This window comes from Capra hircus, unplaced genomic scaffold, assembly GCF_001704415.2.
Source record: "Capra hircus breed San Clemente unplaced genomic scaffold, ASM170441v1, whole genome shotgun sequence".
NCBI lineage: Eukaryota > Metazoa > Chordata > Mammalia > Artiodactyla > Bovidae > Capra > Capra hircus.
In genome coordinates, this window is record NW_017189740.1 from 45,378 (window position 1) to 73,031 (window position 27,654).

General features: G+C 45.4%; 1 protein-coding gene across 8 annotated transcripts in view; it reads right to left on the reverse strand.

Moving 5' to 3' along the window:
- Nucleotides 1-1,000: 1,000 nt before the first annotated feature.
- ZNF185 (zinc finger protein 185 (LIM domain)) overlaps nt 1,001-27,654 on the reverse strand; it is a 65,271-nt gene continuing 38,617 nt past the window's right edge. For 7 of the 8 annotated variants that reach the window (XM_018044712.1, XM_018044715.1, XM_018044714.1 and 4 more), the window contains 8 exons: nt 26,774-26,968; nt 15,125-15,316; nt 11,322-11,432; nt 10,215-10,295; nt 8,143-8,214; nt 7,035-7,137; nt 1,974-2,072; nt 1,001-1,049 (listed from right to left, as the gene is read on the reverse strand). In XM_018044712.1, coding sequence (XP_017900201.1) covers nt 1,974-2,072; nt 7,035-7,137; nt 8,143-8,214; nt 10,215-10,295; nt 11,322-11,432; nt 15,125-15,316; nt 26,774-26,968 — 853 coding nt within the window. In that variant the 3' untranslated portion in view covers nt 1,001-1,049. The remainder of the gene's footprint in view (nt 1,050-1,973; nt 2,073-7,034; nt 7,138-8,142; nt 8,215-10,214; nt 10,296-11,321; nt 11,433-15,124; nt 15,317-26,773; nt 26,969-27,654) is intronic. The other variant, XM_018044718.1, reaches the window with a different exon arrangement.

Genomic DNA, 27,654 nt, shown 5'->3' on the forward strand with positions numbered 1-27,654 from the left:
TCTCTCGGCAATCTTGATTCCAGCTTGTGTTTCTTCCAGTCCAGCATTTCTCATGATGTATTCTGCATATAAGTTAAATAAGCAGGGTGACAATATACAGCCTTGATGTAGTCCTTTTCCTATTTGGAACCAGTCTGTTGTTCCATGTCCAGTTCTAACTGTTGCTTCCTGACCTGCATACAGATTTCTCAAGAGGCAGGTCAGGTGGTCTGGTATCCCCATCTCTTTCAGAATTTTACACAGTTTATTGTGATCCACACAGTCAAAGGCTTTGGCATAGTCAATAAAGCAGAAATAGATGTTTTTCTGGAACTCTCTTGCTTTATCCATGATCCAGCAGATGTTGGCAATTTGATCTCTGGTTCCTCTGCCTTTTCTAAAACCAGCTGGAATGTCAGAGAGTTCACGGTTCACGTATTGCTGAAGCCTGGCTTGGAGAATGTTGAGCATAACTTTACTAGCATATGAGATGAGTGCAACTGTGCGGTAGTTTGAACATTCTTTTGCATTGCCTTTCTTTGGGATTGGAATAAAAACTGACCTTGTCCAGTGCTGTGGCCTCTGCTGAGTTTTCCAAATTAGCTGGCATATTGAGTGCAGCACTTTCACAGCATCATCTTTCAGGATTTGAAACAGCTCAATTGGAATTCCATCACCTCCACTAGCTTTGTTCGTAGTGATGCTTTCTAAGGCCCACTTGACTTCACATTCCAAGATGTCTGGTTCTAGATGAGTGATCACATCATCATGATTATCTGGGTCATGAAGATCTTTTTTGTACAGTTCTTCCGTGTATTCTTGCCACCTCTTCTTAATATCTTCTGCTTCTGTAAGGTCCATGCCATTTCTGTCCTTTATCGAGCCCATCTTTGCATGAAATGTTCCTTTGGTATCTCTAATTTTCTTGAAGAGATCTAAGTTCAATTTAAGAAGGGCAAAAACATGAAGAAAACAAAAGCATGAGGAAGGAAGTGAGGGAAGAAGAACCAGGAACTTGGGGCAGCTGGGGATAGTCAAACTTGTCCAGGAGTCATCACTTTCTTCTCAGCCTGGAGGAAGTAAAAGAAAGTATCCATGAGACTGAAAATACACACTCAATCTAGTTAGCAGTCAGAGGCTTTTGGGGAGGACAACTGCTCCAGGCATGGGAAGTAATAGTCCAGATCAATGTGTCTTCTGGGGAAAAGGCAGAACAGGCTCGTAAGTGGTGGAGGGCCTGGTTGCTACCCATTCCCATTGCCTTCAAGGAAGATACTCTATTCTGCACTTCTAGTTGAACAGGTGCTAAGGCTGAGGGGCTGCCAGGATCACCAGACCCCATGAAGCTCAGACACTGGGGTCAATTCCACTGGTTTTTAGCATGCAAACCTGTGTTCAAGCAGAGTTGACCATGTGGCCCAGAGGCTGCCCAAGCACCAGGACAGCACCATCACTTCCCACACATGCCCACTTATCCTGGCCTTTACCTGCTGCGGTCCCGAGCTATATATCTTGTTTTACTGAATATCTTGGCTGTTGAGTCCTGATCTGATGCTATCTGAGCAATGGTGGAGGCAGCCCGGGGGACTATGGCAGAAAACCTGAATCTGAAGTCCTGGGTTGAGGTCCTGGTTGTGCCATCTATAAGCTAGGTGCTTCCCCATGTCCTTTTCCTTTTTAGGTCTTTACTTTCTTGTCCCCAAATGGGCCAATGACCTAGCAGGGCAGCTAGGGGGCTTAGGCGAGGTGCTGCATGGAAGGTGCTTCTTGAGAGGAAGAGACAGTGGCTTCTGCAGCTTGCAAATGTCCATGGGGAAGTTCGTCATCTGTACCACTTAAGACTTCAAAGTGTTACAGGGCATAGGGACATGAGGACTCAGGCACCCTGAACATAAAGGCTAGGAGAGATAGCAGTGCCTCAGGTCAAGACTCAGGGAGATGCTAGGGCACATTTCTTCTCCCTAGTAAATTTCCTGCTGCTTAGCAGCACCCACCTAGAACAGCTTCTCATAGCATTTCTCACAGTGGATGGTATCACGGTGAATGAAGATCTGATCCAGAAGCTCACCCATTGGTTTACTGCAAATCCCACACTGAAAGAGAAAACAAGATAGAGGTCAACATACAAGTGCAGCAATCTAAATGAGTGGAGTGCGCAGGTACCAAGCTGATGCCACATCCTGGACTTTGAAGCAGACAATTAAAAAATGGCATAAACAGAGACAAATCTCAAACAAAAACAAAAGCAACAGTAAAGCAAAAACAAAAACTAACAGGCAGAATGATCACACGGTCGTTAGGAGCCCAGGTTTCAGAATTGGGCCTGAGTTTGAGCCCTAAATTGACTGCTCCTTAGCTGGCTGAGCTTGGGTGGGTTACTGAGGCTCTCTTTCCTCATCTATTGGAGAGCTTTAATTGTGATGTTGAAAGTGAAATGAAGGTGATATGAAGGTGCAATGAGAGGGAAGGTGATTTCAGCAGTCCAGCCCTTCTGGCCTGCTCTCCAGCCAACTTCTAAAGGATGAAATGGCTATCCATCTGCTGCAGCCCCTCCTGTTCTGAGAGGTTAGAGCAGAGGGGCCTGCAGACAGTCTCAAATAAGAGGAGACCAAGAATCCCCATATGTCTGGGGCTCCAGCTATCTCCAGGCACACCCTGGACAAGCCTTCTGCTTCCAGCTGAAAGTAGTGGAGATCACCTGCTAGGATCCCTAAGTCCCTCTGCTTATTCTCACCCAACACCTCTCTGACGTCTTTCTTCTTCTACCTTTCAGTTCCTGTCTCCTGGCCATTTTTTCACTGTAAATTAATGAGCCCTCTGTCATTTTAGTTACTGTAGGCCAGAGCTTGAACCTCAACTTAGCCAACTAGTGGTGGTGATGCATTTAGAGGATAACCTCTGCAAACAGAAAGAAAAAAAAAAAAAATCAACAACCTCGGCTTGCAACGTCCCTCACGCTGTGGAGAACAAGGAGCCTAAAAGGCTGTTATGATGCTGTGGACATTAAGTGTCCTCTCTTTATTCCTAAATGTAGCAATACAAATTAGTGTTTTAAAATGTTATGCCAGTCTAACAGAGGTAAGATAAATCTCCAATAAAGGACAGTAACAGATAAATTTATACAGATGAAACCTGAGCAGTGGACTGGCATTTCCTGAGAGGTCGCAGAGTACAGCTCGGACAACATTCACTTTGATTTTGGAGCCAGGATTTTGACCCTCAGTTCTGAGCAGCTCTGTGATCTTGTGAAAGTGATATCCTTTCCACCTCTGTGCTCATGGCCCCCAGGGGTGGGTCTCAGGCACCCTGCCCACATTCTAAGAATTTCCCAAGAATACCAGGTCTCACTGTTTTGCCACAATTCTAAGTTCCCTGCCCTGTGTGTGACCCAGTTGGGCAAGTTTAAAATTCCTGCCACTGTGGGCCTCCTCCTCCCATGCCTGCCAGCCTCCTGCTGGCCTCTTCATTCGTATTCCCTCTGCATGCATGATGGATACCTGTTCAGCCACCTGGAAAATACCTCGGGATACATCTTCATCTCTGACTCCAGACCCACCTCCCTCACAAAGCCTTCCCTGGATGCCCACCCACTCCAACTGTACCTTTCCTCTAACACTGGGCTCTGTGGCACCAAATGTGCCAAGAGTTGCTTAAGTAATTCTGCTCTGTGTTTAACAGGGGTGCTCTGTGATTAAGGTATATAAATAAAAGTTGAACAATACTCTGGGATTTTTTATTTAACGTTCTTTCCCTCTGTTAGCCAAGTTCTAATTATATAATATGATATTATTAACTACAGACACTGCCATGTAGATCTCTAGAACTAACCCATCTTGCATACCTGACAGTCTGTCCTTTGACCATCACCTCCCCGTTTCACCTCCTCCCCAAGCTCCTAGCAACCACTGTTCTACTCCCTTCTAAGGATTTTGCTATTTTAGATTCCTCATATAAGTGGTACTAAGAAGTGTTTGCCCTTCTCTGTCTGGCTTACTTTACTCAGCACAATGTCCTACAGTTTTATCCATGTTGCTGCAAATGACAGGATTTCCTTCTGTCTGTAAAGGCTGGATCATATCCCATCTTAATGTATATACCACATTTTCTTTATCCATCAGTCACTGCATATTTAGATTGCTTCCATGTTTTGACTATTGTTGACAATGCTGCAGTGAACAGGCAGTGCAGAGACTGCTTTGAGAGCCTGATTTCAATTCCTTTGTGTATATACATAGAAGTGGGATTGCTGGATCATAGCATAGCCCTATTTCTAATATTATGCTTGACGTGGTGTTAGGATAATGCTGGCTTCATAAAATGAGTTTGGAAGTGTTCTTTCTTCTATTTTTGGAAGAGTTTAAAAGGATTGGTATTATTTTTTCTTTAAATATTTGTTAGAATTGCCTGTGAAGACCTGGCCCTGAGTTTTTCTTTCTTGAGAGGTGCTTGGTTACTGATTTAATCAATTTATTATTGGTCTATCCAAGCTTTCAATTTCTTCTTGGTTCCATCTTAGTATGTTTCTAGGAATGCATCCATTTCTTCCCAGTTATCCAATTTATTGGTATTTAATTGTTGATAACTGTTTGTAATAACTTTTCACTTAAGTCCAGGAATCATGAAAACAGATGGGTCTTTACCGAACCACATGTCACAGTCTCTCTCTGCACCTCTACTCTTGAGTCAACTCTGCATCTGCACAGACAGAGGGGTTTCCAACACCTAGCATTTTGTTCCTTTCCTCCAATGTTCTGAGCCTCTCTCTACCTCAGCCACTGCTCTGGCCAGACTCTCTGTGGACCAGCAGCTTCAGCATTGTCTGGACTTCTTAGACAAGCCAATTCTCAGGTCCCACCCAGACGTACTCAGTTAGAAACCTTGCTGGGGCCCAGCACTCTGTCTTAAGAAGCCCTTCAGGGGATAGTGAAGTGTGAGTCACATGCTCCAGTGTGAGAACTGCTCTCTAGACCTCATCACAACCAATAAGTCATTTGCCCCTCTCATGTCCTCCAACTCACTTGGATAGTCTCTGCCATCGCCTCACTGTTATTATTCCCTTGAGCACAGACTAAACCATGCCAACTCACCTGGCATAGCCTCTGCCCCAGTAAATGCTAGTAGTCCCTGTTTCACCTCTGTGGCTGAACCTGGCTGGGTAACAACACACTACATGCTAACTGGTCTCCAAAGTAATGCACGAGTCCTCGCCTCAAGCAGGCTCTGCAGGGCCCATCCACCATCCTTGTCTCTGAGACAATTTTCAAATCCTCTCCTTTCTTCTCAAGTGTCCAACACTCCTCCCCACCCCTCAAAGGTGATCCTGTTTTCTCATTCACTGAGAAAAACAGAGGCAACTACTGAAGAAGTTCCTCATTCTTCCACCCATCAACCTGGGAACCTCTCCATAATGACCCACAGATTCAGCCTTTTCTGTCCCTGTCATGTGTTAACTGGTGCCCATCTTTCTCTCCTCCAGATGTACATCAGGATCACCATCAGCATCCATTTCTCCTGCATCATCAGTGTCTGCTTGCTACTCTTACCACTCCCATTAGCATAAACCCATGCCTGGCACCTCTGCCCCACTGTCCACTTGCACTGCTCTCTTATAAAGCCAACCCATCAGGAGAGTGTTTCAGAGTGACTCTGTCCATTCCCACATGAGCCCACTCCAGTCAGGCTTCTATCCCCATCACTCCACCAAAACTGTTCCAACTGAGGTCAACGACCACCATGCTGCAAAGTTCAAGGGCAGTCCTCAGGCTTCATCCCATTCAATCTCTCAGCAACCACTGACACTGGAGACCACTGGAGTCTCTGTAGAAACTCTGTCACTTGGGGCATTATATTCTGTGTGACTTCTCATCCTCCTCTGTAGACCCCCTCCTCTTTCCAACCTCTAAATGGTAGAAAGACACAAGGGCTCAGCATCAGCCCTCATCCCCATCTACTCACACCCTAGGTGATTTCATCAGCCCTGGCCCTTTCCTGGAACACAAACACACATATCCATATGACCACAGGTGCTCCCCATGTAGCTCTCCCTGAAATTTCACTCATCTACACCTCCCCTTTGCTCCAACCTGCTCCCCTCCAGTATTTCTCTTCTCAGTAAAAGGTACCACTATCCTTTCAGGTAACAGCTGGGCCCCAAACTTTGGAGTATCCTTTGACTCCTCTCATTTTTTCACACCCCACAGACTGCCAGCTCTGTTTTCAAACAGTATCCCCAATCCAGCCACCATCTTGACATCTGCCATGCCAACTCCCTAATCAAGTGACTGTTTTGTTTTCTCTAGCTTCAGTTAGACCTTGTGTTTCTACCACCCAAACCCTCTAGTAGGTTCCAGCTTCATTTAGAATGAAATCTAAAGTCTCTCTGTGTCCTCCAACACCTACATGATCCAGTTCTTTGGCATCCTTGTGACTTTATCTCCTACCACTAATCTCTCACTCATGCTATTCAGGCCATGTGAGCTAAAATACTCCGTGCTCCTGCCCCAAGGCCTTTGCACTTGTTGGCCCTCTGTTGGGAAAAGACTTTCCCCATAAGACTGATTTTGTTTCCCTCACAGTATTAAGCACATAGAATTGCCAACACTCATTAGCTCCTTTAGACTTGAGAGCTCACTCAGCTCCCACTTCTGCAAAGCCCCTGAGATGGAGCATGAGCATTCAGAAATCAAGCCTTCTCCACACTCTCTGAACCCAAAAGGAATCCTCAGCTCTGGATGACGTTCTCGGCAACACCATCCCTCTTCCTTACTGCTGCTGCTGCTAAGTCGTTTCAGTCGTGTCTGACTCTGTGCAACCCCAGAGACGGCAGCCCACCAGGCTCCCCCGTCCCTGGGATTCTCCAGGCAAGAACACTGGAGTGGGTTGCCATTTCCTTCTCCAATGCATGAATGTTAAAAGTGAAAGTGAAGTCGCTCAGTCATGTCTGACTCTTAGCGACCCCATGGACTGCAGCCTACCAGGCTCCTCCGTCCATGGGATTTTCCAGGCAAGAGTACTGGAGTGGGGTGCCATTGCCTTCTCCGACCCCTCTTCCTTACCTTAAAGCAATAGTCATGGCAGCAGATGCCGAGGTGTTCTAGGGTAATCTTTGGACAGTCTCGGATCTCCCGGTTGCAGTAAGTACAGATCCCTCCACTTGTTCTGGGAAATGAAAAAGAAGAATCCACGGTTAGGCTGGTATACAGGCTACTGATGTGATGCAGCCAGACTCTGTGCTTTGATGCAAGCAGCCTGACACCTTTACCTGTGGTGTGCAACTGGCCATGTATAGCCTTGGGCCACGCTGGACCTCAGCCCATTGTAGACCCTCACACTGTTCCCAGAAACCAGTCACATATCTTCACCCTACTCTATCGTACACGTGGACACTGCAATGTGATTCTTATTCCAGGCAGCTTGCTTCTCCCTCTCCCCCTGCCAAACATATCTGCATGGTGGGCTATTCCCCTCTAGAATGGGAAGACCCATGTCTTCTCCTACAGGAGACATGTTCTTATATGCCATACCTAGCTCCCTGTCTCCACGATCCTTCTCTACACGCCTGGGACCACTGAGTCCTGCCTGGAATATCACAGGGACAGCAAGGACTATCACAATGTCAGTGTGGCTGTGGAGCCTGCTGGGACCTCATACTGGAGTCCTAGATACCGACTTGTAGATTGAGTATCTCTCCAGTTCCAGGATTTCTGCCTTTGTTCCTGGAGTCACCTCTGCTTTTCCCCCTCAGACAGAACTTGCTGAATGTCCCTGCCTGCCCCGCTGCTGGCCCAGGGCTCATTTTCTTGACACTGTTACTAAAGACTCCTGCCCTCGTCACAGCTCTGTTCCTCCCTCGTATTTTACCACCACCAGTTCCAGCTCACAGTTAGACGGCAGAGCAGTCAGGGCCCTGGGGTTTGTCCTAGCTCTGTCACTGATTCACTGTGTTTGCCTTCTGGTCTTAGCTGGATTCAAAGGCTTTGGTTGCCACAAGTGTGACACCTGGATGAGGGAAGCATGCCCTATGCTGTGGTGTGACACATCACATCTGGAAATGGATCAGAAGTAGCAAAGCAGTAGACAAAAGCAAATGGATTTAATGGCTACATCTCCCTCAGCTGCTTCTCGTCTGTAGACCTGTGTGCTCCCTGGTAACAGCAGACTTACCTCTCAGAGTATGGAGTACCATCATATGGGAGTTTCTCCTCCATGTTGCATGAGTCCTCATTGCTGCCAATGCTGCAGGGAGTGTGATGGGAGAGAGGAGGGAAAAAAATGGGAGGCAGATCACTACTGCAGTCATTAGTGGAGAATGCTTTTCTGATTAACCCTGTGGCCACAAGCTGAGACGTGACTGCCTGACTTGCCATTGTCTGTTATGCTAAATGGTAAGGGAAGCTTTAAACCTGGTGCCACCAAGGCATAATTCTTGCAGAGAAGATCCTTTGCCTTGGGGGCAAAGAAGACCTGCCATGATGAGGAAGATGACAAGTGTGTGGCTAGGATTCTGGAGGCTGTGCATACCAGAACTGTCACTTTCACTGACCAGGGGGAAAGGACCATGACTTTTCTCCCCACATATATACCTGGGTTATAATGTGACAGTCACCAGAAGCCCACTCACAGCAGAAATCAGACACTAAGAATAGGAACAAAAAAGGAAGGAAACATTCCAACATACCTGTGCTTGAGTTACAGAGTGCAATTCAGGGTGGCTTTTTTTTTTCCTTTTTATGTCTTTATTTTTCAATAATATGACTTCTTACATAAAACTAATGATTAAAAACTATTTCCAAGGAAGGAAAACTAGCTACAAGCTCTAGGATATGCTTTGGTGAAGCTTCCATTCTCATAGGAGCTGTGCAATGACCTCCTGAGGTAAGTAACCTGGCTAAGGTCATGCTTGCAGTAAAAGGAGTGAACTAGAATTTCAGCCCAGCTTTTGATTTCTTTTGAGCACTAAGCTTATTTCTAAACCTCCTGGAATGTAATGCAAAAGGGGAAAACACACTGAACTACACAATTCTAAGTGTCCAATTAAACAAAGTACTGGTGAGACTGAAAGAAGAAATACCAGATGGATAGTGTTCATAGAGGCAAAGATAGCTCTCTTGAGGGTGCTGGAGGTTTATAACAGTAAACAGTATTTCTCATATAGAAACCTCCCAGAAAAGTCTATAGAGACAGAAAATAGTGGTGGCCAAGGGCTGTGGCTAGTGGTGTGTGTGGCGGGCAGGAGGAGGGGGAGAGCTGCTAATGGGTCTGCAGTTCCCTTTTTGGGTGATAAAAATTTCTGGAATTGGATAGCTGTGATGATCTCACAATATTGTGGATGTACCAAAAATGACTGGGCTGTACACTTTAAAGAGTGAATTTTATGATATATGAATTGTATTTCAAAAAAGCTACTGGAGAAAAATCATTCTAAAGAGTTACAAATGAAGAAACTGTGACTCATAAAAGTTGACCATCTTTCCCAAAATGACCTAACAAATGAGGGTTGAGTGTGTACTTGAACTTGATCCCCATGCCCATGCTCATCATTCCACAGCAACAGTGAAAGCTGGCCTGGAATCCCCAGAGGCAGAATCCTGAAATAAAGCCAGGATGTTCCTTTCTGTTACTAAAATCCTAACCACAGAAGTGAGGGGATGTGTCATTTTTTAAAATTCCCAGGAGAACACTGTCTCAGTGTGGGCTAGTTTTTAGCTGAGGTGGCACAGAGGTAGACTTCAATACAGCATCAGGAAGCAAGCAAAGAGAAGATGACTGAAAAGTTATGCATGTATCTGTGTGAACACACACAGTCAAATGTGTGTTCAAATGAAGCAAACAGGCATGCTGGAAGGAGCTTGGGATCTGAAGAGAGGAGCTCTGAGTTCTGGAAGGATGGAATTAACTAGACAGTTCTTAAGGGCCTCAACAGCTCTATCAAGAGTGATACTCTCAGGATTTCACAAAACGAAAGTTTGTAGTCTACTGAGAAAGACAGGTAGAAATGGATGAGGCTGGAAGTGGAGCATAGGATGAAGTAATGATAAAAGGGGAGCATAAGACATCAAGTTAGGTAGAACAGCTGGAAAGGTATATCATGTCCATGGGCAATTAAATCATCCATCTATATGATAAATGAAGGTACTTGGGCCATGTACTTAGTGAGGTACTGGGGATGCAGGAATGAGAACAGCACAGGGCCTGGTAGGAGAAGGCCATGATATGAAAGATCTGGGACTTCTTACCTGCCATAGAATGAAGACAGTGGCTTCCTGGAAGATACCTCACCAGCATTCACATACTCCTTTACAAAGAGAATCCCTTTGCTATAGAAAAAGCATAACAGAACAGAAATAGGTATACTGGAAGAGTCCAGGGGACTGGTCCTGATCTAAAGTAGGGGTCCAGGGCAGGGAGAACCCCCATTTAGTGGACTTGGGCTGAAATCAAAGCTCATGGGTATAGCTGGCTGTGTGCAGATTTGAGAGTGCTAGAAAGAGGCTCCCTACAGCCAGTGGTGGTACACTACTCTCCTGAGACTTCAGTCAAGTGGATTTTCTATCCTCCTTTCTCATCACATTTTGTTTCTGTTTTGTCTGGGACTGAGGTTGCTTATAAGCCTCAATCCTAGATTTTCAAATCTCTACCTGCAATCTAATCTCTCTCTTCTCTCCCTTCTCACTCATGGAGTTCCGGAGGTCAAGAAGTTGCCTCACCCTGGACAAGCCACTGGCATCATTGGAAACAAGGTCTGCTTCATGATAGACTCATAATGACCCCAAATTTGGCCCCATTTCCATGCTCTGCACTCCAGCCTGCTGGCTTGATGGCAGTAGAGGCTCCTCTGATCTCTCCTACACACACACACACACACACACACACACACACACACACACACACACACACCCCTACCTCACTCAGCCTCCTTGCAATGACTCTCTTCCTGAACTCTAACATGGCATGGGGGCCAGGAGCAGAGGTGAGGCAGTAGGTATGTGCCTCTTCTCACAACAGATAATGTGTGAGAGATAGACGACATAGGCCCTGGCCTCAGAGGTATTTCTTTGGCCTTTTCAATCATGTTCCCCAAGAGACACTAGCAAGGTCCAAAGGATAGCCGAGCCCTAGAAAGTGACACATCAGCTTCTCACTGGGAGACTCCATTCAGGCCTCCACACAGGAGTTTATACTAGGGGAACCTGGGCTACACTCTGTGGCCCCTTGACCAGCAGGCTGCTGGGAATTGCAGGAGGCACTAGAACTAATGTCAAGGAAGTAGCATGAGACAAAAGCTGAGTCCTTTAGCTCCAGGGAATAGCCCAGAGAACATCTCCCAGATGGTCTCTTCTTACCTGGTTGAGTTGGGCTCCAGTTCACTTGGGGAGGCTGGCATGTGAAAAGGATGCTGCTCAGGAGGGGCAGGGCTGGGAACAGAGACTGTACAGCTCGAGGAGTTTCTCATCCTGAAAGAAGTGAAAGTGAAGTGAAGTGAAGTGAAGTGAAGTCGCTCAGTCGTGTCCGACTCTTTGCGACCCCGTGGACTGTAGCCTACTGCCAGGGTCCAGCCTCAGTAGAGTCCAGGGATACCCTCAGGATGAATGGCATCGGTGAACAAAAGAATAACACAGGGAGACCAAGCTTCAGTGAGCGAGGCCTGTAACTTTATTTTCAAAAGGAGCTTTTATATCCTGACTTGTACATAGAGGAAAGTGAAAGATGCAAAGTCATGCAGAGTCAGCTCAAACATTCCAGCAGTTTTGCCCTTATCGAAACCAGGATTTTTTTCTGCATACCTTTCCCATAAACAAGGGTCTTATGTTGTGTACATTATCTTCTGGCCTTGGAGGCCTGTTGACATTTTATGACCCTTTTTTGATAAAGGTTGATCAACCAGAAAACTTGTTTTCCCTTGAAGTGTTTTTCCTTTATAGCTCTATTCTGTGTCAGCCTCAGAAAGTACTAAACAGAGTTACATTCTCATGGAGCAAAGGTGCAGTGGGTTACAACAACAAAAAAAGAACTTATTAGCTCAAAGGTCTGATGTGGTTAATACCAAGGCTACTACTTGTTTTTCTTACATTCCAACTATATTAACTAACGCACTCCCAGGCACACAATGGATAAGGGATATGGGAACTTGGCAGCAAGCATTGGCTCAACAATGAAACCCGTCAGCAGTATTATTTTAATAAAACATTTTCACCCCTCGAAGGGCTCTATATTTTTAGAATGCTTTGGCTTCCTGTGTCATGGTTTGTGAACAATCATATGCGTAGTTTCAAGAGTCTGGATAAACCTGCCAAGCAAGCTAGAATGCTAACAGGGGGGTTTGAATTGAAATGTTCCTTTCATGCCCAGGAAACTTATCAGCTAGAGCCCTAAGTTGATTTTCTCCAGAGAAAGGTGGTCAGGGATAGACCCCTGTTAATGTCAGAAGAGTTGGTGAAAGGCATAATATAGTAAACAGTAGACAGACAGATTTTGGTTTGGGGTAGATGCTTGAGCAGGTCCAGGAAGTCCCTCAAGTCCTGATCTGCCTTGCCTGTCAGGTCTCCTCCACATGACCTTATCATGGGTGGGATCTCCCGTGCTGGCTCCCAGCAGCCTACCATGCTCCTCTGTCCATGGGATTTTCCAGGCAAGAGTACTGGAGTGGGTTGCCATTTCCTTCTCCAGAGGATCTTCCCAATCCAGGGATCAAACCCAGGTCTCCCACATTGTAAGCAAGACACTTTACTGTCTGGGCCACCAGGGAAGTCCTTGAAAGAAGTGGAGGGAGGCTCAAGTACATCAATATTGAGAACTGATGTGTTGCAGAGTCACACAGGGTTATCAGGGGTTAATGCCCAAACTGCCATGTCAAGGAGTTTAAAAGAATGCCAATGTTTTTTAAACAAACCTTGAAGATCACTGAGCTTCTGTTCTTTGAGGCTCCTGAAATCAATGGGTAGAAGCACTCATTTTATAAGTCAGAAGCAAGACCCCAGCCTTCTAGCATGTGCCCATAACTACTCCTACAGCCAAGGGCCTTGGCCTGTGACTCACTTGGTTATAGCATAGCTATAGGGCTTGCACAGACTTGACAAACAGCCCCTTCCTGGAATGAGCTCCCTGCCCCCTTCCTCCAGTGAAGTCTCTGGAGAATACAAAGCTGAGGAAGAGAGGGGCAAATTAACTTAGGCATCACCAAGGAAGAGATGTGGATGGACCTTATTCTGGAAGTCACCTGCCATAAGAAGAGGAAGAAAAGTTACAGGCATAATGGTTTTTCTGAATCTCAACCCCTTGGTGTACCACACAACCCTTGCCCTGGAATTGGACCTCCTAGCCAGCTCACAAGGTGTTTTTCTGGCCAGGCCATTACTTGCTTTTATTCTGCCTGTTCCTGGATCAGCAGTCCCATACCAAAAGCTGCTGCAGCTGCCTGCCTATTACAGTTCAGGGAATTCTTTTAGGTTCCATCCCTGAGCCTTCCCCATTTGTGCCATCACCTCATGTCAACTCCCTGTCTAACACTTTCAGCCCAGCTTTATGGGAACACACTGCCCTGGGTTAATTCTGGCTTTTCTCCAACATGGTGCCACTCAGATCATGTCCTGAGTTTGTGGCTTCATCCACCTGCCCTAGCCTCTGGGCTACCACCCCTTTGCCAGAGAATCCAGTGCACAGGACTTCAACTAGTTTAAGAGTGGGGATTGTAGGAAACAATCATAATCTAGCACCTGCCCAGATCCCAAGCCCCATCTTTAGGGACTATGTCACGTGCACCTGACCTCTCTGGTACATTTGCACACAACACCACCTTCTCCTCTGGGAAGCCCTTCCAGGGTACCTGCCTTCTCACCCCACTCTGGACGAGGTTCCCTGCCTCAATGTGCCCAGTCACCCTGGGCTACTCCTATATCACTCTACGACATAGGAATGCACCATGGAGACTGGAGGAGGTGGACTGGCTGGGAGGGGAAGCCCCGTGGGAACCTGGAAAGACAGGTGGGAGGATAAAGTACAAAACCAGACAGTGGAAAGAAGACTGAGTACAAGAGGAAGGAAACAGCATCCATTTCTGACTGAGCAGCTAGCAAGTGTCTGGCATCCACTTATCCACACCCAACACAATAGTTCAGGTGACAAAAGAGCTGAAGCAGCAAGGAGACCTGAAGGATAAGATGAGCCAGTTTATCAAAAATGGAGAGGCTGCAGATATGACATGGTGATTAGCAACACAGGCCCTGGGCTGACTGTGTTTTAATCCCTATTAGGCCACTGCCTGGTTGGACGACTACTGGCCAGCTGTTCAACCTACTCCTGCCTCAGTTTCTTATCTATAGAACAAATAATGATAGCACTTTTCCCATATGGTTGGTGTGAGAATTAAGTGAGTACACATAAAGCATCAGAAGGATGCCTGCACATTCTCAGCTCGAAGCAAATGCTAATGCCTATTACTGTGGTGTTACTGCTGTAGTAGTTGGTCATTGGTTCACTGTGTGCTTCATGAGGGTGGGGATAGAGGGCTGGCAATTTTGTTTGCTACCTACAGTTGGCTCACATGGAATATTTAGGCTCTTCTGTCCATGGAATACCCCAGGCAAGAGTACTGGAGTGGGTTGCCATTCCCTTCTCCAGGGGATCTTCCCGACCCAGGGATTGCACCTAAGTTGCCTATACTGCAGGCAGATTTTTTACCATCTGAGCTACCACGGAAGTTCATTTGTATATCATTTCCCAAACTTGTGGCCACTCTGGGGAAAGATCTCTGGGGAGCTCAGGAACATGGATATGCTGCCATGCAAGGCCATCCTGGTGGCTGTGGCAGTGGAAGAATTTATTCACATTGTAGCACACTGTCCTCAGGAATCTTCCACCCCCATGAATGGCAAAGGCACTCTGTATCCCTCTGCCAACCCAGATCTTCATGCTACAAATGGCTGTCAGGCTTGGTGTAACAGATTTGATGCTGTGGCTTCATACTCAAGCCCACAGAGACCTACCCCTGGTATGCTCATTGCTGATCAGCTTCACAAGGACTCCTAGCCAATCACACCTGAAGAAGGTAACGGGCATGACTAGTGTTAGGATTTGCTTTGGAGTGTGGCCCCTGACAAAACTCCAGTTCAGGCAGGTTAGCAGGAGCCTGGCACAGAGTAGCCCTTACCTGTTGGTCGGGCTGTCCACTTCCAGGCACTGCTCAGGATTTCTGGGGCTGCTCTGCTCTAAGGTGCTGGGGTCTGTGCACTGCTGGGTGGGTACAGCTGCGTCTCCTTGATCATCTTGCAGGACTCCAGGGCTCCCCTGCCACGCCTCTCCCACCTTGGTGACCACCTTCTTCTCAAAAACAACCAAGGTGCTGAGGAAGAATGAGTCCTTGATCATCCACTGCACACCCATATCCCCTCCTGTGACCATAGTAGGCTCCTCTCCCAGGAGGTGGGGTTGGGGGGCACAGAAGAGCCTGGCATCGCCCCCACCTCAGGGAGCATTCATGTCCTCCTCAGGAGGACCCCAACACCACTGCTCCCCTCCCATCACAAACACAGTCCCCAAGAACACCTGATGACTTCCGTTCAGTTCAGTCGCTCATTTGTGCCCGACTCTTTGTGACCCCATGAACTGCAACACACCAGGCTTCCCTGTCCATCACCAACTCCTGGAGCTTACTCAAACTCATGTTCATAAAGTCAGTGATGCCATTCAACCATCTCATCCTCTGTCATCCCCTTCTCCTCCTGCCTTCAATCTTTCCCAGCATCAGGGTCTTTTCCAATCAGTCAGTTTATCTCATCAGGTGGCCAAAGTATTGGAGTTTCAGCTTCAGCATCAGTCCTTCCAATGAACATTCAGGGCTGATTTCCTTTAGGATGGACTGGTTTGATCTCCTTGCAGTCCAAGGGACTCTCAAGAGTCTTCTCCAGCACCACAGTTCAAAGCATCAACTCTTCAGTGCTCAACTTTCTATATAGTCCAACTCTCATATCCATACATGACTACTGGAAATGACTACGGATGACCTCAGTGATGTTTTAAAAGACAAAGACCTCTCTTAGCTGGAAACAGTGGCATTTCTGTCCCCTTCATCCTGTTACCATCGCTCCTTTCTCCAAATTTCCCCAGTCCCAGTTCACCTGTCCTGCTTAAATAGTCCCAAGCCATCCTGTCTTCTCCCCAGGCTGAGGTGCTCAAAATGCCTGTGCACAAAAATCCAGCAGGGCACCAGCTCTCTGGCAAGAGGCTTCTCCCCTCAGCTGCTTTGGCTGGCTGTGTGTGTTAGTAGCTCAGTCATATTTGACTCTTTGCGACCCCATGAACTGTAGCCTACCAGGCCTCTCTGTCTATGGAATTCTCCAGGCAAGAATACTGGAGTGGATTGTCATTCCTTTCTCCAGAGGATCTTCCTGACTCATGGATGGAACTCTGTTCTGCATCACAGGCAGATTCTTTACTGTTTGAGCTAAAGGGATGTCCTGCTTTGGCTGGCTGGGGCGGGGTGGGGGGCGGGGGCGCGCAGGGTGGGTAGGAGGGCAAAGGAGTGGGAAGAGAATCATCAGGGCTCTCTACATTTTCCAACAGACTGATGACCCTGCAATGCGCGGGGAAGGGCCATGAAAATCAAAAGGCTTCTGAGCATGCCCAACAGGTGAGGCTCAACCCACTGGTGATCCTTGCTTGCCATCTGCTGGCTAACATGGGAAAAGCCCAGAATAAGCCCTGCCAAAGCTGAGCACGCCCAGGACAGCCATTTTCTTTATTGATAGTCGTATTTCACGACGGACATCGCGGTCAGAGCTCTCAGATGCAAAAAATGGCTGCTGTTGAAGGGGCACACCTGCCAAACTCCACTGAGCATGAGCTCGAGGCACATACACAGGCTCAAGCACAGACGTACCATTGTTGCACGTTTGTTGATCGCAGTTAGGATCTCCTTGTCTTTTTTATTGCCAAGCACTCAGTTATTTTTAACGAAGTAATAGCATTTTCATTTCCCCCTACACGTGAAAATTATGGGGAGAGGGTCTGCTTGCAGGTCACAAATTGCTCTCAGGATGTAACTTCGACTGCCCTTCCCATCCCTAGTCTGACCAAGTAGCTGCCACTACACTTCCCATCACTAAGTCTGCAGATAGAAGTGGGATAAAAGCAGAAGCATGGGCTAATAACTTAGACGGCCCATTAAAGGCAAACAAAAAGGTCTTTCTTAACTTCAAACGTCCCACCCCACTCCGACTCCATGGCTTCTCTCCCCCCTGCAACAGCCAAGCTGCTTGAAAGAGCTGGGTGCACTAGCTCTTCTCGTCTCTTCATTCCCATCTCCCTGTCAACTCTCCACAGAAGCAACTATTGCTTCCCAATATCCCAAAGTAACTGTAATTAAGGACTTCTCTTCCCCTAAGTGTCTAGGACAAATATATTGCCTTCTAGGCTCTCCCTTCAATGGCGGGGAGCTCTCCGTGGTCACAAAGCTTAAAAACAATATGCTGAAAAACCTAATTGGAAATGTTCTAGATATTTTGTCCACGTAGATAACTTTTAAGGTGCCCCAACTGACTAGTTTCTCCTTGGTCCCTCACCCAAAATTTAGTCTACAGTCTCCATAAGATTATATATTAGGGCAAAAAAATTTAAAGCCTCCTGTACAAATATTAGCAGGAAGCTTTAGCCTTCATGTTGAGCAGGTGACCTCAACTTATCCCATCTGCCAGAAACAGAATTCTGATAAAAATATAAAGTGTGGCAAAAAGGAGAATGAGCTCTTATACAAACCAATGAGTCTTTAATTTGTGTTTATACCTGACACATGGTTGAAATTTTAGAATTAAAGCCATAAGATTTCCATTTGAGTCTATCTGAACATTATGTACACGTGTATGTTATAAATGTGTAATATCTCTTTACTTTTGAATAGAATTACCAAGTAAACTTACAAGATCACTTAACCTTTATTCCAGTTGACTTAGGGATAAATACTTATATAAATTAAGTATTTCTAAAACTCATTAAAAATTTTCTAGTACTTTGAATGTACAGAAGAAAAATTATTATTTTATAAGAATTTTTTTATAAACTAACATTAATTTTTTAAAAATTCAAATTCAAAGAATTTAGGTAAATTCTTGGCAAACAAAGCTAGTCTAATATTGTTAATTTAATAAAAACAGCTGTCTTGTGAGTTGTATATTTGTATTTTATACTGTACAATGTACAATATATTTTATATTATATAAATTACATGAGAAGCATCAATCCAATAATAATAAATAACAATAATACTAATGCAGAGCATTTCCTAAATTTAATGGGTAAAATGTTCATTACATAAATATTTCAGAAATCATATAAAATTCTTAGAGATTTGTCAGTGCTCTCACTGTCCATGGTATGCTTTTATTTCTGAGTCCCAGTGCTGCCCTGAATTGCCCGATGTTAGAAAACAACAGCACAATGTTATCAGTCATAATTTCAATTATTTTTAAAATGTTAATTTGGTTGCAATTTTACTTTTTTAAATTTAAATTCTGGTATTCTAAGCCAATGGGTTTGTATTGGAAATTTTTATCACTTACCTATGGAATTTTGTTAATATACATATGTTCAGGACCTTTTCCTTCATTGGCAATTTGATTTCACTCATCTCCAAAATCTCATGATTTTAAATATGTTCTTATTACCATGTCTGTTCCCTCACTGGCTTGAAGCTTTCCCTTTTAAAAGGGCCATTGCAACTACTGCTGCTAAACTTTTGTTGGAACAAGTATTCCCTCATGAGGAATTCTGATTCTTCCAAGTAACTGAGGAATAAATTTCACCAGTTAAGTCATCCAAGAAATCCTAGGTCTTCCTTTATACCTCAAATTACATTGTCTTTGTTATACTCAGGCATCGGGAATGACAGAACTATAAAATTATTCAGTTCAGTTCAGTAGCTCATTACTGTCCAACTCTTTGTGACCCCATGGATTACAGCACACCAGGCTTCCCTGTCTATCACCAACTCCCAGAGCTTGCTCAAACTCATGTCCATCGAGTCAGTGATGCCATCCAACCATCTCATCCTCTGCCATCCACTTCTCCTCCTGCCTTCAATCCTTCCCAGAATTGGGGTCTTTTCCAATGAGTCAGTCCATCTCATCAGGTGGCCCAAGTATTGGACCCTCAATTCAGCATCAGTACTTCTAAAGAATATTCAGGACTGATTTCCTTTAGGATGGACTGGTTTGATCTCCTTACAATCCAAGGGACTCTCAAGAGTCTTCTCCAACACCACAGTTCAAAAGCATCAATGCTTCAACGCTCAGTTTTCCTTACAGTCCAACTCTCACATCCACAGATAACTACTGGAAAAATAATAGCTTTGACTAGACAGACCTTTGCCAGCAAAGTAATGTCTCTGCTTTTCAATATGCTGTCTAGGTTGGTCATAGATTTCTTCCAAGGAGCAAGCATCTTTTAATTTCATAGCTGCAGTCACCATCTGCAGTGATTTGGAGCCCCCTAAACTAAAGCCTCTCACTGTTTCCATTGTTTCCTCATCTATTTGCCATGAAGTGATAGGACTGGATGCCATGATCTTAGTTTTTTGAATGTTAAGTTTTAAGCCAGCTTAAACTCTCCTCTTTCACTTCCATCAAGGGGCTCTTTAGTTCCTCTTCCCTTTTTGCCATAAGGGTGGTGTCATCTGCGTATCTGAAGTTATTGGTATTTCTCCTGGCAGTCTTGTTTCCAGATAGTGCTTCATCCAGTCTGGCACTTCGCATGATGTACTCTGCATATATGTTAAATAAGCAGAGTGACAATATACGGCCTTGATGTACTCCTTTCCCAATTTGGAATCATTCTGTAGTTCCATGTCCGGTTCTAACTGTTGCTTCCTGACCCGCATACAAATTTCTTAGGAGGAAGGTAAGGTGGTCTGGTATGCCCATCTCTTTCAGAATTTTCCACAATTTGTTGCAATCCATACAATCAAAGGCTTTGGTGTAGTCAAATCAGAAGTAGATATTTTTCTGCAACTCTCTTGCTTGTTCTATGATCCAACATATGTTGGCAATTGGATCTCTGGTTCCTCTGCCTTTTCTAAATCCAGCTTGAACATCTGGAAGTTCATAGTTCACGTGCTATCAAAGCCCAGCTTGGAGAATTTTGAGCATTATTTCGCTAGTGTGTGAGATGTGTGCAACTGTGCGGTAGGTTGAACATTCTTTGGCATTGCCTTTCTTTGGGATTGGAATGAAAATTGACATTTTCCAGTCCCGTGGCCACTGCTGAGTTTTCCAAATTTGCTGGCATATTGAGTGTAGCACTTTCACAGCATCATCTTTCAGGATTTGAAATAGCTCAGCTGAAATCCCATCACCTCCACTAGCTTTGTTTGTAGTGATGCTTCCTAAGGTCCACTTGACTTCACATTCCAGAGTTTCTGGCTCTAAGTGAATGATCACACCATCGTGGTTATCTGGGTCATGAAGATCTTTTTTGTATAGTTTTTCTGTGTATTCTTGCCACCTCTTCTTAATATCCTCTGCTTCTGTTAGTTCCATACTATTTCTGTCCTTTATTGTGTCCATCTTTGCATGAAATGTTCCCTTGGTATCTCTAATTTTCTTGAAGAGATCTCTGGTCTTTCCCATTCTATTGTTTTCCTCTATTTCTTTGCATTTCTTCCTCAAACTGAGGAAGGTTTTCTTATCTCTCCTTGCTATTCTTTGGAACTCTGCATTCAAATGTGTATATCTTTCCTTTTCTCCTTTGCTTTTAGCTTCTCTTCTTTTCTCAGCTATTTGTAAGGCCTCCTCAGACAACCATTTTGCCTTTTTGCATTTCTTTTTCTGGGGTCTTGATTACTGCCTCCTGTACAGTGTCACAAACCTCCATCCATAGTTCTTCAGGCACTCTATCAGATCTAATCCCTTGAATCTATTTGTCACTTCCACTGTATAATCATAAGGAATTTGATTTAGGTCACACCTGAATAGTCTAGTGGCTTTCCCTATTTTCTTCAATTTATGTCTGAATTTGGCAAAAGAGTTCATGATCTGAGCCACAGTCAGCTCCCAGTCTTGTTTTTGCTGACTGTATAGAGCTTCTCCATCTTTGGTTGCAAAGAATATAATCAATCTGATTTTGGTATTGACCATCTGGTGATGTCCATGTGTAGAGCTTCTCTTGTGTTGTTGGAAGAGGGTGTTTGCCGTGACCAGTGCATTCTCTTAACAAAAGTCTAATTAGCCTTTGCCCTGTTTCATTTTGTACTCCAAGGCCAAATTTACCTGTTACTTCAGGTATCTCTTGCCTTCCTACTTTTGCATTCCAGCCTCCTATGATGAAAAGGACATATTTTGGGAGTGTTTGTTCTATAAGGTCTTGTAGGTCTTCATAGAACTGTTCAACTTCAGCTTCTTCAGCATTACTGGTTGGGGCATAGACTTGGATTACTGTGATATTGAATGGTTTGCCTTGGAGACGAACAGAGATCATTCTGTCTTTTTTGAGATTGCATCCAAGTACTGCATTTTGGACTCTTTTGTTGACCATGATGGCTACTCCATTTCTTCTAAGGGATTCTTGCCCACAGTAGTAGGTATAATGGTCATCTGAATTAAATTCACCCATTTCAGTCCATTTTAGTTTGCTGATTCCTAAAATGTCAGTGCTCACTCTTGCCATCTCCTGTTTGATCACTTGTAATTTACCTTGATTCCTGGACCTAACATTCCGGTTTCCTATGCAATGTTGCTCTTCACAGCATTGGACTTTACTTCCATCACCAACCACATCCACTACTGGGCATTGTTTTCATTTTGGCTCTATCTCTTCATTCTTTCTGGAGTTATGTCTGCATTCTTCTCCAGTCGCATATTGGGCACCTACTGACCTGGGGAGTTCGTCTTTCAATGTCCTATCTTTTTGCCTTTTCATACTGTTCATGGGATTCTCAAGGCAAGAATACTGAAGTGGTTTGCTATTCCCTTCTCCAGTGGACCACATTTTGTCAGAACCCTCCACCATGACCCGTCCATCTTGGGTAGCCCTATATGGCATGGCTCATAGTTTCATTGAGTTAGACAACACTGTGGTCCATGTGATTAGTTTGATTCATTTTCTGTGGTTGAGGTTTTCATTCTCTCTGCCCTCTGATGGAAAAGGATAAGAGGCTTATGGAAGCTTCCTGTTGGGAGAGACTGACTGTGGGGGAAACTGGGTCTTGTTCTGATGGGTGGGGCCATGCTCAGTAAATTTTCAATCCAATTTTCTGTTCATGGTGTGACTGTGTTTCCCCCCTGTTGTTTGACCTGAGACCTAACTATGGTGGAGGTAATGAAGATAATATAAAAATTAAAGTTTGCTAAACTGATGGAAAAACAATCTCCCGCAGCCTGAGATTTTATCCTTGGCAGTGACTGTCCTCTGGTCCTCTTCTGCTGGGCCATACCAACTGTCCCTATGTGAAATTATATGCAACCCACACATAAGAATTCTCTATTCTGTCTCAGCTCTCAACTACTCTAACTTGGCCAATTGAGACATTCTAAGATGCTGATTGGGTTTTTTTCTATCCTCCATCCAACTCTCCCTCACAATTCTGCTGTTATTTTTGCCTGTGTCCTTGCAGTTCTCACTCTGCCCTCTTCTGTGCTTCTTGGAATCCCAGGCTGGTCGAGCCTCATCCACTAGAAGGGTGCATAAACTACCTTTCCTTCTGACATATGTCCAGGCTGGGGCTGAGGAATTGATTGTTACTTGAGACTATGAGGAGTAAGCAGCCCTTAATTCCCTGGCCCACACACTCCAAATGCCACATTTTCTGATAAACCTAGTCTGTTGAGATACCATGCCAGTGATTAGACCCAAAGACTGGAAATGGAGAATCATTTGGGTTTGTCAAGAGGGCTTGTCCACAGCCACATCTGGAAGCCAGAGCCTTGCCTCAGGTGCCCTTGTCTGTTGACCCATTTGAGACTGCTGCCTTGGTTTGGTATGTCTGTAAAGTGGGCATTTGTTCAGATGACTCCAGGAAATGCAGCAGCAACTTGGAGAGTTGCCCCACCACGTGAGCCAGGAGAGGTCACATACTGCACCTAGCCATGTACTTTCTGACTTGACACTTCCCTCTTCCTCATTGCTCCCCCAATTCTGGGTTCATTATTCTTATTAAACAGTTCTGTCTCCATCTCCACAGCTGCTATCCTAGTTAGCACCCCATCATCTCTTACCTGGAGGACTGGAATAACTTCCAAGCTCTTCTCCCTGCCTGTACCTGCCCATTTCAAGTCCAATCTTTTCAATGACACCATAGAGATAACTGTAAAGCACAAATCTGACCACATCAATCATCTGCTTAAAACTTTTCTGGCTCTGTAGGTGGGAATGGAAAATGCTGCAGCTGCTGTGGAAAAACAGTACAGTGGTTTCTAAAAAAACTTAAAGTTATCATATGATCCAGCAATTTCACCTCTGAGTATATACCCAAAAGGACTGAAAGCGGGATCTTGAAAATATATTTGTACACCCATATTTACTGCAGCACTATTCACAATAGCCAAAAGGTGGAAACAACCCAAGTGTCCACTGACAGATGAATAGACAAAGAAAAAGCAGTATGTTCACACTGTGGAATATTATTCAGTCTTAGAAAGGAAGAAAATTCTGATATGCTACACTGATGAACCTTTAAGACATTAAGACTAAGAGAAAGATGCTAGTTACAAAAGGACAGATACTGTATGATTCCGCTGCTATGAGGTATCTATAGTAGAAAATTTATAGAGGCAAATAGTAGGATGGTAAGTGCCAGGGGCTGGGAGTAGAGGGGATGGGTAGCTGTTGTTTAATGGAAAAGTTCTGGACATTGGCTGTACAACACTATGAATGTGCTTAATGCCACTTAACTGCATACTTTAAAATGGTTAAGAAGGTAATTTTAATGTTATGTGTATTTTATAACAATTTAAAAAGAAATCTTCTTGGCTCTTTGTCCTCTGCAGAAAGTCCAAGTCCTTATGGCATAAGGTTCTGACCCTGCCCACCTGTGCTTGTGATCACAGTTTTTGTCCTTTACTGGATTGATGTAGTGTGTAGTGTGCTGGCATCTCTAAGGCCACCCTCAGGGTCAATGATTCACTAGAACTCCCAGGACTCAGCATATAGTCATCCTCACAGACCCAAATGACCTTATCACATCTCTGCACACCAACCCCCACTAACCTCACCAGCCGTCAGCTAGTTCCTATCAAACCTTGGGGCCATCACTACACACAGTTGCTCAAACGTGAAATCTCGGGAGCAGCCTTGGCTACCACTTTCCTTCACCTTTGATAAGGCAACTTGTCGGCTATCTCTTGGCTGGGCAAACAGCCTCTTGACTGGTCTCCTCCCTTGTGTTGCTGTATATCCACCCTGCTTGTCATGTCTGGTCTTTAGACTCTCCTTTGCAAAACCTGTCAGTGGTGCCTGGGGCCCTCAGAAGGTGGGTCATGCTTGTCAGTCTAGGAGTAGGTGCCTGCACAGCCTCTCTCATCACTTCTCACCAAGCCAACCATTAATTCTTCCTTCACTGCAGCCACCCTGAGTCTATATTTCCATCACAATGTATCTATCTTTCTGGCAAAGTCTTCCAGCTTCAACCTCATCTCACCTATAAAGAAAGACTCTCCTGACATCCACCCTAACTCCCCCTGCCAAAGCCCAATCACCTCCTCCTTTACCTACAGGTTGCATTTTTTACACCCTGTCTAACCAGAGAGCCCACTGAGTACTGTAGCACAAAGTCCAAAGCTGTTCATTCAGTATCTTGGTCTGGGCCTCTACAGGGCCTGGAGTCAAAGATGGACAAAAGGAATCAAAGACCAGTTGCTGCTAAGTCGCTTCAGTCGTGTCCAACTCTGTGCGACCCCAGAGATGGCAGCCCACCAGGCTCCCCCATCCCTGGGATTCTCCAGGCAAGAACACTGGAGTGGGTTGCCATTTCCTTCTCCAATGCATGAAAGTGAAAAGTGAAGTGAAGTCACTCAGTCATGTCCAACCCTCAGCGACCCCATGGACTGCAGCCTTCCAGGCTCCTCCGTCCATGGGATTTTCCAGGCAAGAGTACTGGAGTGGGGTGCCATTGTCTTCTCCGCAAAGACCAGTTGGATGTTCTTAAATAAAAAAACCTGTTGCATCTAACACATGAACCTGGCACTAAAAATAGCCTCCTACTTAAGTATGGAACCTCCATGTATAAAAACCCCAGTATCATGAAGATTGTTGTTCAGTCTCTCAGTCATGTCCAACTCTTTGCAACCCCATGGACTGCAGCATGCCAGCCTTCCCTGCCCTTCATTGTCTCCCAGAGTTTGCTCAAACTCATGTCCATTGAGTTGGTGATGCTATCCAACCATCTCATTCTCTGTCGCCCCCTTCTCCTCCTGCCCTCAATCTTTCCCAGCATCAGGGTGTTTTCTAATGAGTCGGCTCTTTGCATCAGGTGGCCAAAGTATTGGAGCTTCAGCTTCAGCATCAGCCCTTCCAATGAATATTCAGGACTGATGTCCTTTAGGATGGACTGGTTTGATCTCTTTGCTATCCAAGGGACTCTCAAGAGGCTTCTTCAGCACTTAGCCTTCTTTATGGTCAAGCTCTCACATCCCTACATGACTACTGGAAAAATCATAATCATGACTAGATGGACCTTTGTCAGCAAAGCAATGTCTCTGCTTTTTAATACACTGTCTATGTTTATTGTAGCTTTTCTTCCAAGGAACAAGTGTCTTTTAATTTCATGGCTGCAGTCACCGTCCATAGTGATTTCGGAGCTCAAGAAAATAAAGTCTGCCACTATTTTCATTTTTTACCAATCTATTTGCCATGAAGTGATGGGATTGGATGCCGTGATCTTAGTTTTTTCAAAGTTGAGCTTTAAGTTTTTATTCTATTTGTCTCTTCAATAGGAGCCACAGCTACTGTTCCCTGTTTCCTGGGTTGGTGAAACACTCCTGTGTTCCCTTCTAGCGTTTTGCTCTTGCTTGGATCTGCAGAAGTGATAAGTGCTTATGAAAGCATATTTGCTCTTCATGAAATTTCCAAGCAATACAAACCTGCAGTGTTTCAACCATCTGTCAGCACATCCATAAGCTTTATAGGGCATGAATGTAATGTTCAGCCAGGCAGATGCCATCAGGAAAGCCTTGACTTGAACACCTCACACCCACACCACAAGGTCATCTCTAGTGACAATTACACTTGCCCTGTCACTCATGCATACCACACACTAACACATCACCAATCATAATCCCACTCCCACCTTTACTGCCAGTATCAGGGCACCTCTCTAATATGCTCGCACTCTCCTGTTTTCTCCCTGTCACTGTGACCCTCTCTCTCTGCTCCACCTTGTTGTACTCTTTCACAGTCTCCCCTTCCCCCCATCCTTTCTAATTCTCTGACAGATGCTTTTTACACACACATATCGCCCTCATTTTACCTGGGACCACCCTCACCCCGATCTGTGGTGCTCCTATACTCTGGGAGACCTCCTTCCTCCTCCACATATAAGAAATTAGCCAGGGTTTCTTACCTCTGGGAACAGATGACTGCTCCAATCACAGGCTCCATCTCAGTTCCTTATGCCAAAAGAAGCCCCTTGACACTGCTCTGTGCCCGGGACTCACCATTTTAACTGCATTCACCAGGCAGGAGCCTGAGTATCTAGGTGTGCAATGCGCCAGGCACTGGCATGGATGTGGGGCAAAAGTGGGTCCTACCTTGGTCATGGCCACCGAAAAAACTCCAGTTCAGGCAGGCTAGCAGGAGCCCGGCACAGAGTAGCCCTTACCTGTTGACCAGGCTGTCCACTTCCAGGCGCTGCTCAGGATTTCTGGGGCTGCTCTGCTCTGAGGTGCTGGGGTCTGTGCACTGCTGGGTGGGTACAGCTGGGTCTCCTTGATCATCTTGCAGGACTTGGGGCCTCCCCTGCCACGCCTCTCCCACCTTGGTAACCACATTCTTCTCCTCAAAAACAACCAAGGTGCTGAGGAAGAATGAGTCCTTGATCATCCCCTGCACATCCATATCACCTTCTGTGACCACAGCAGGCTCCTCTCCCGGAGGGGGCGGGAAAGGAGCCTGGCATGGCCCCCACTTCAGGGAGTGCTCATGTCCTCCTTAGGAGGACCCCAGCACCGCTGCTCCCCTCCAACTGACAAAGGCTGTCCCTGTATAAGATGAAGCCTGAGACCAGATGCTTTTGCCACCCTCTGAATCCAGCAAGGAGGCAGTGGCCTCCCAGCTGTCCACAGTATCAAGTTCTTTGGGAGATCTTCCATCCTTCCTGGCCTGACATCACACCTATACTTGCACTTCCCTCCCATCACCATCCCCATCCTGGCATGCTTCCAAGGGCCTTGTTCTCATCATTGGTGCCTCCTCCATATTCTGTGTGATGATGCTGGTGCCTGATGGCCTCAGGCACCAAAGATGTCATATGCCCACTAGGCCAGTGGCCAAGACTGAGTCAGGTTATTGAGAACATGAGCCTAGCATTCCAGAAAATGACTATCTAGTCCACCATCACCTTGATCCTGGTCCATCCTGAACTCAACCCTGCCAATCAGCAGCCTGCCTCCAATTGCTCAGGGCTATATTGGGGGGGGGGCTATATTAGTGCAAGAAGTTCATACCACCAGCTACCTCCAGCCTTGGGGCTCTTTATTCATG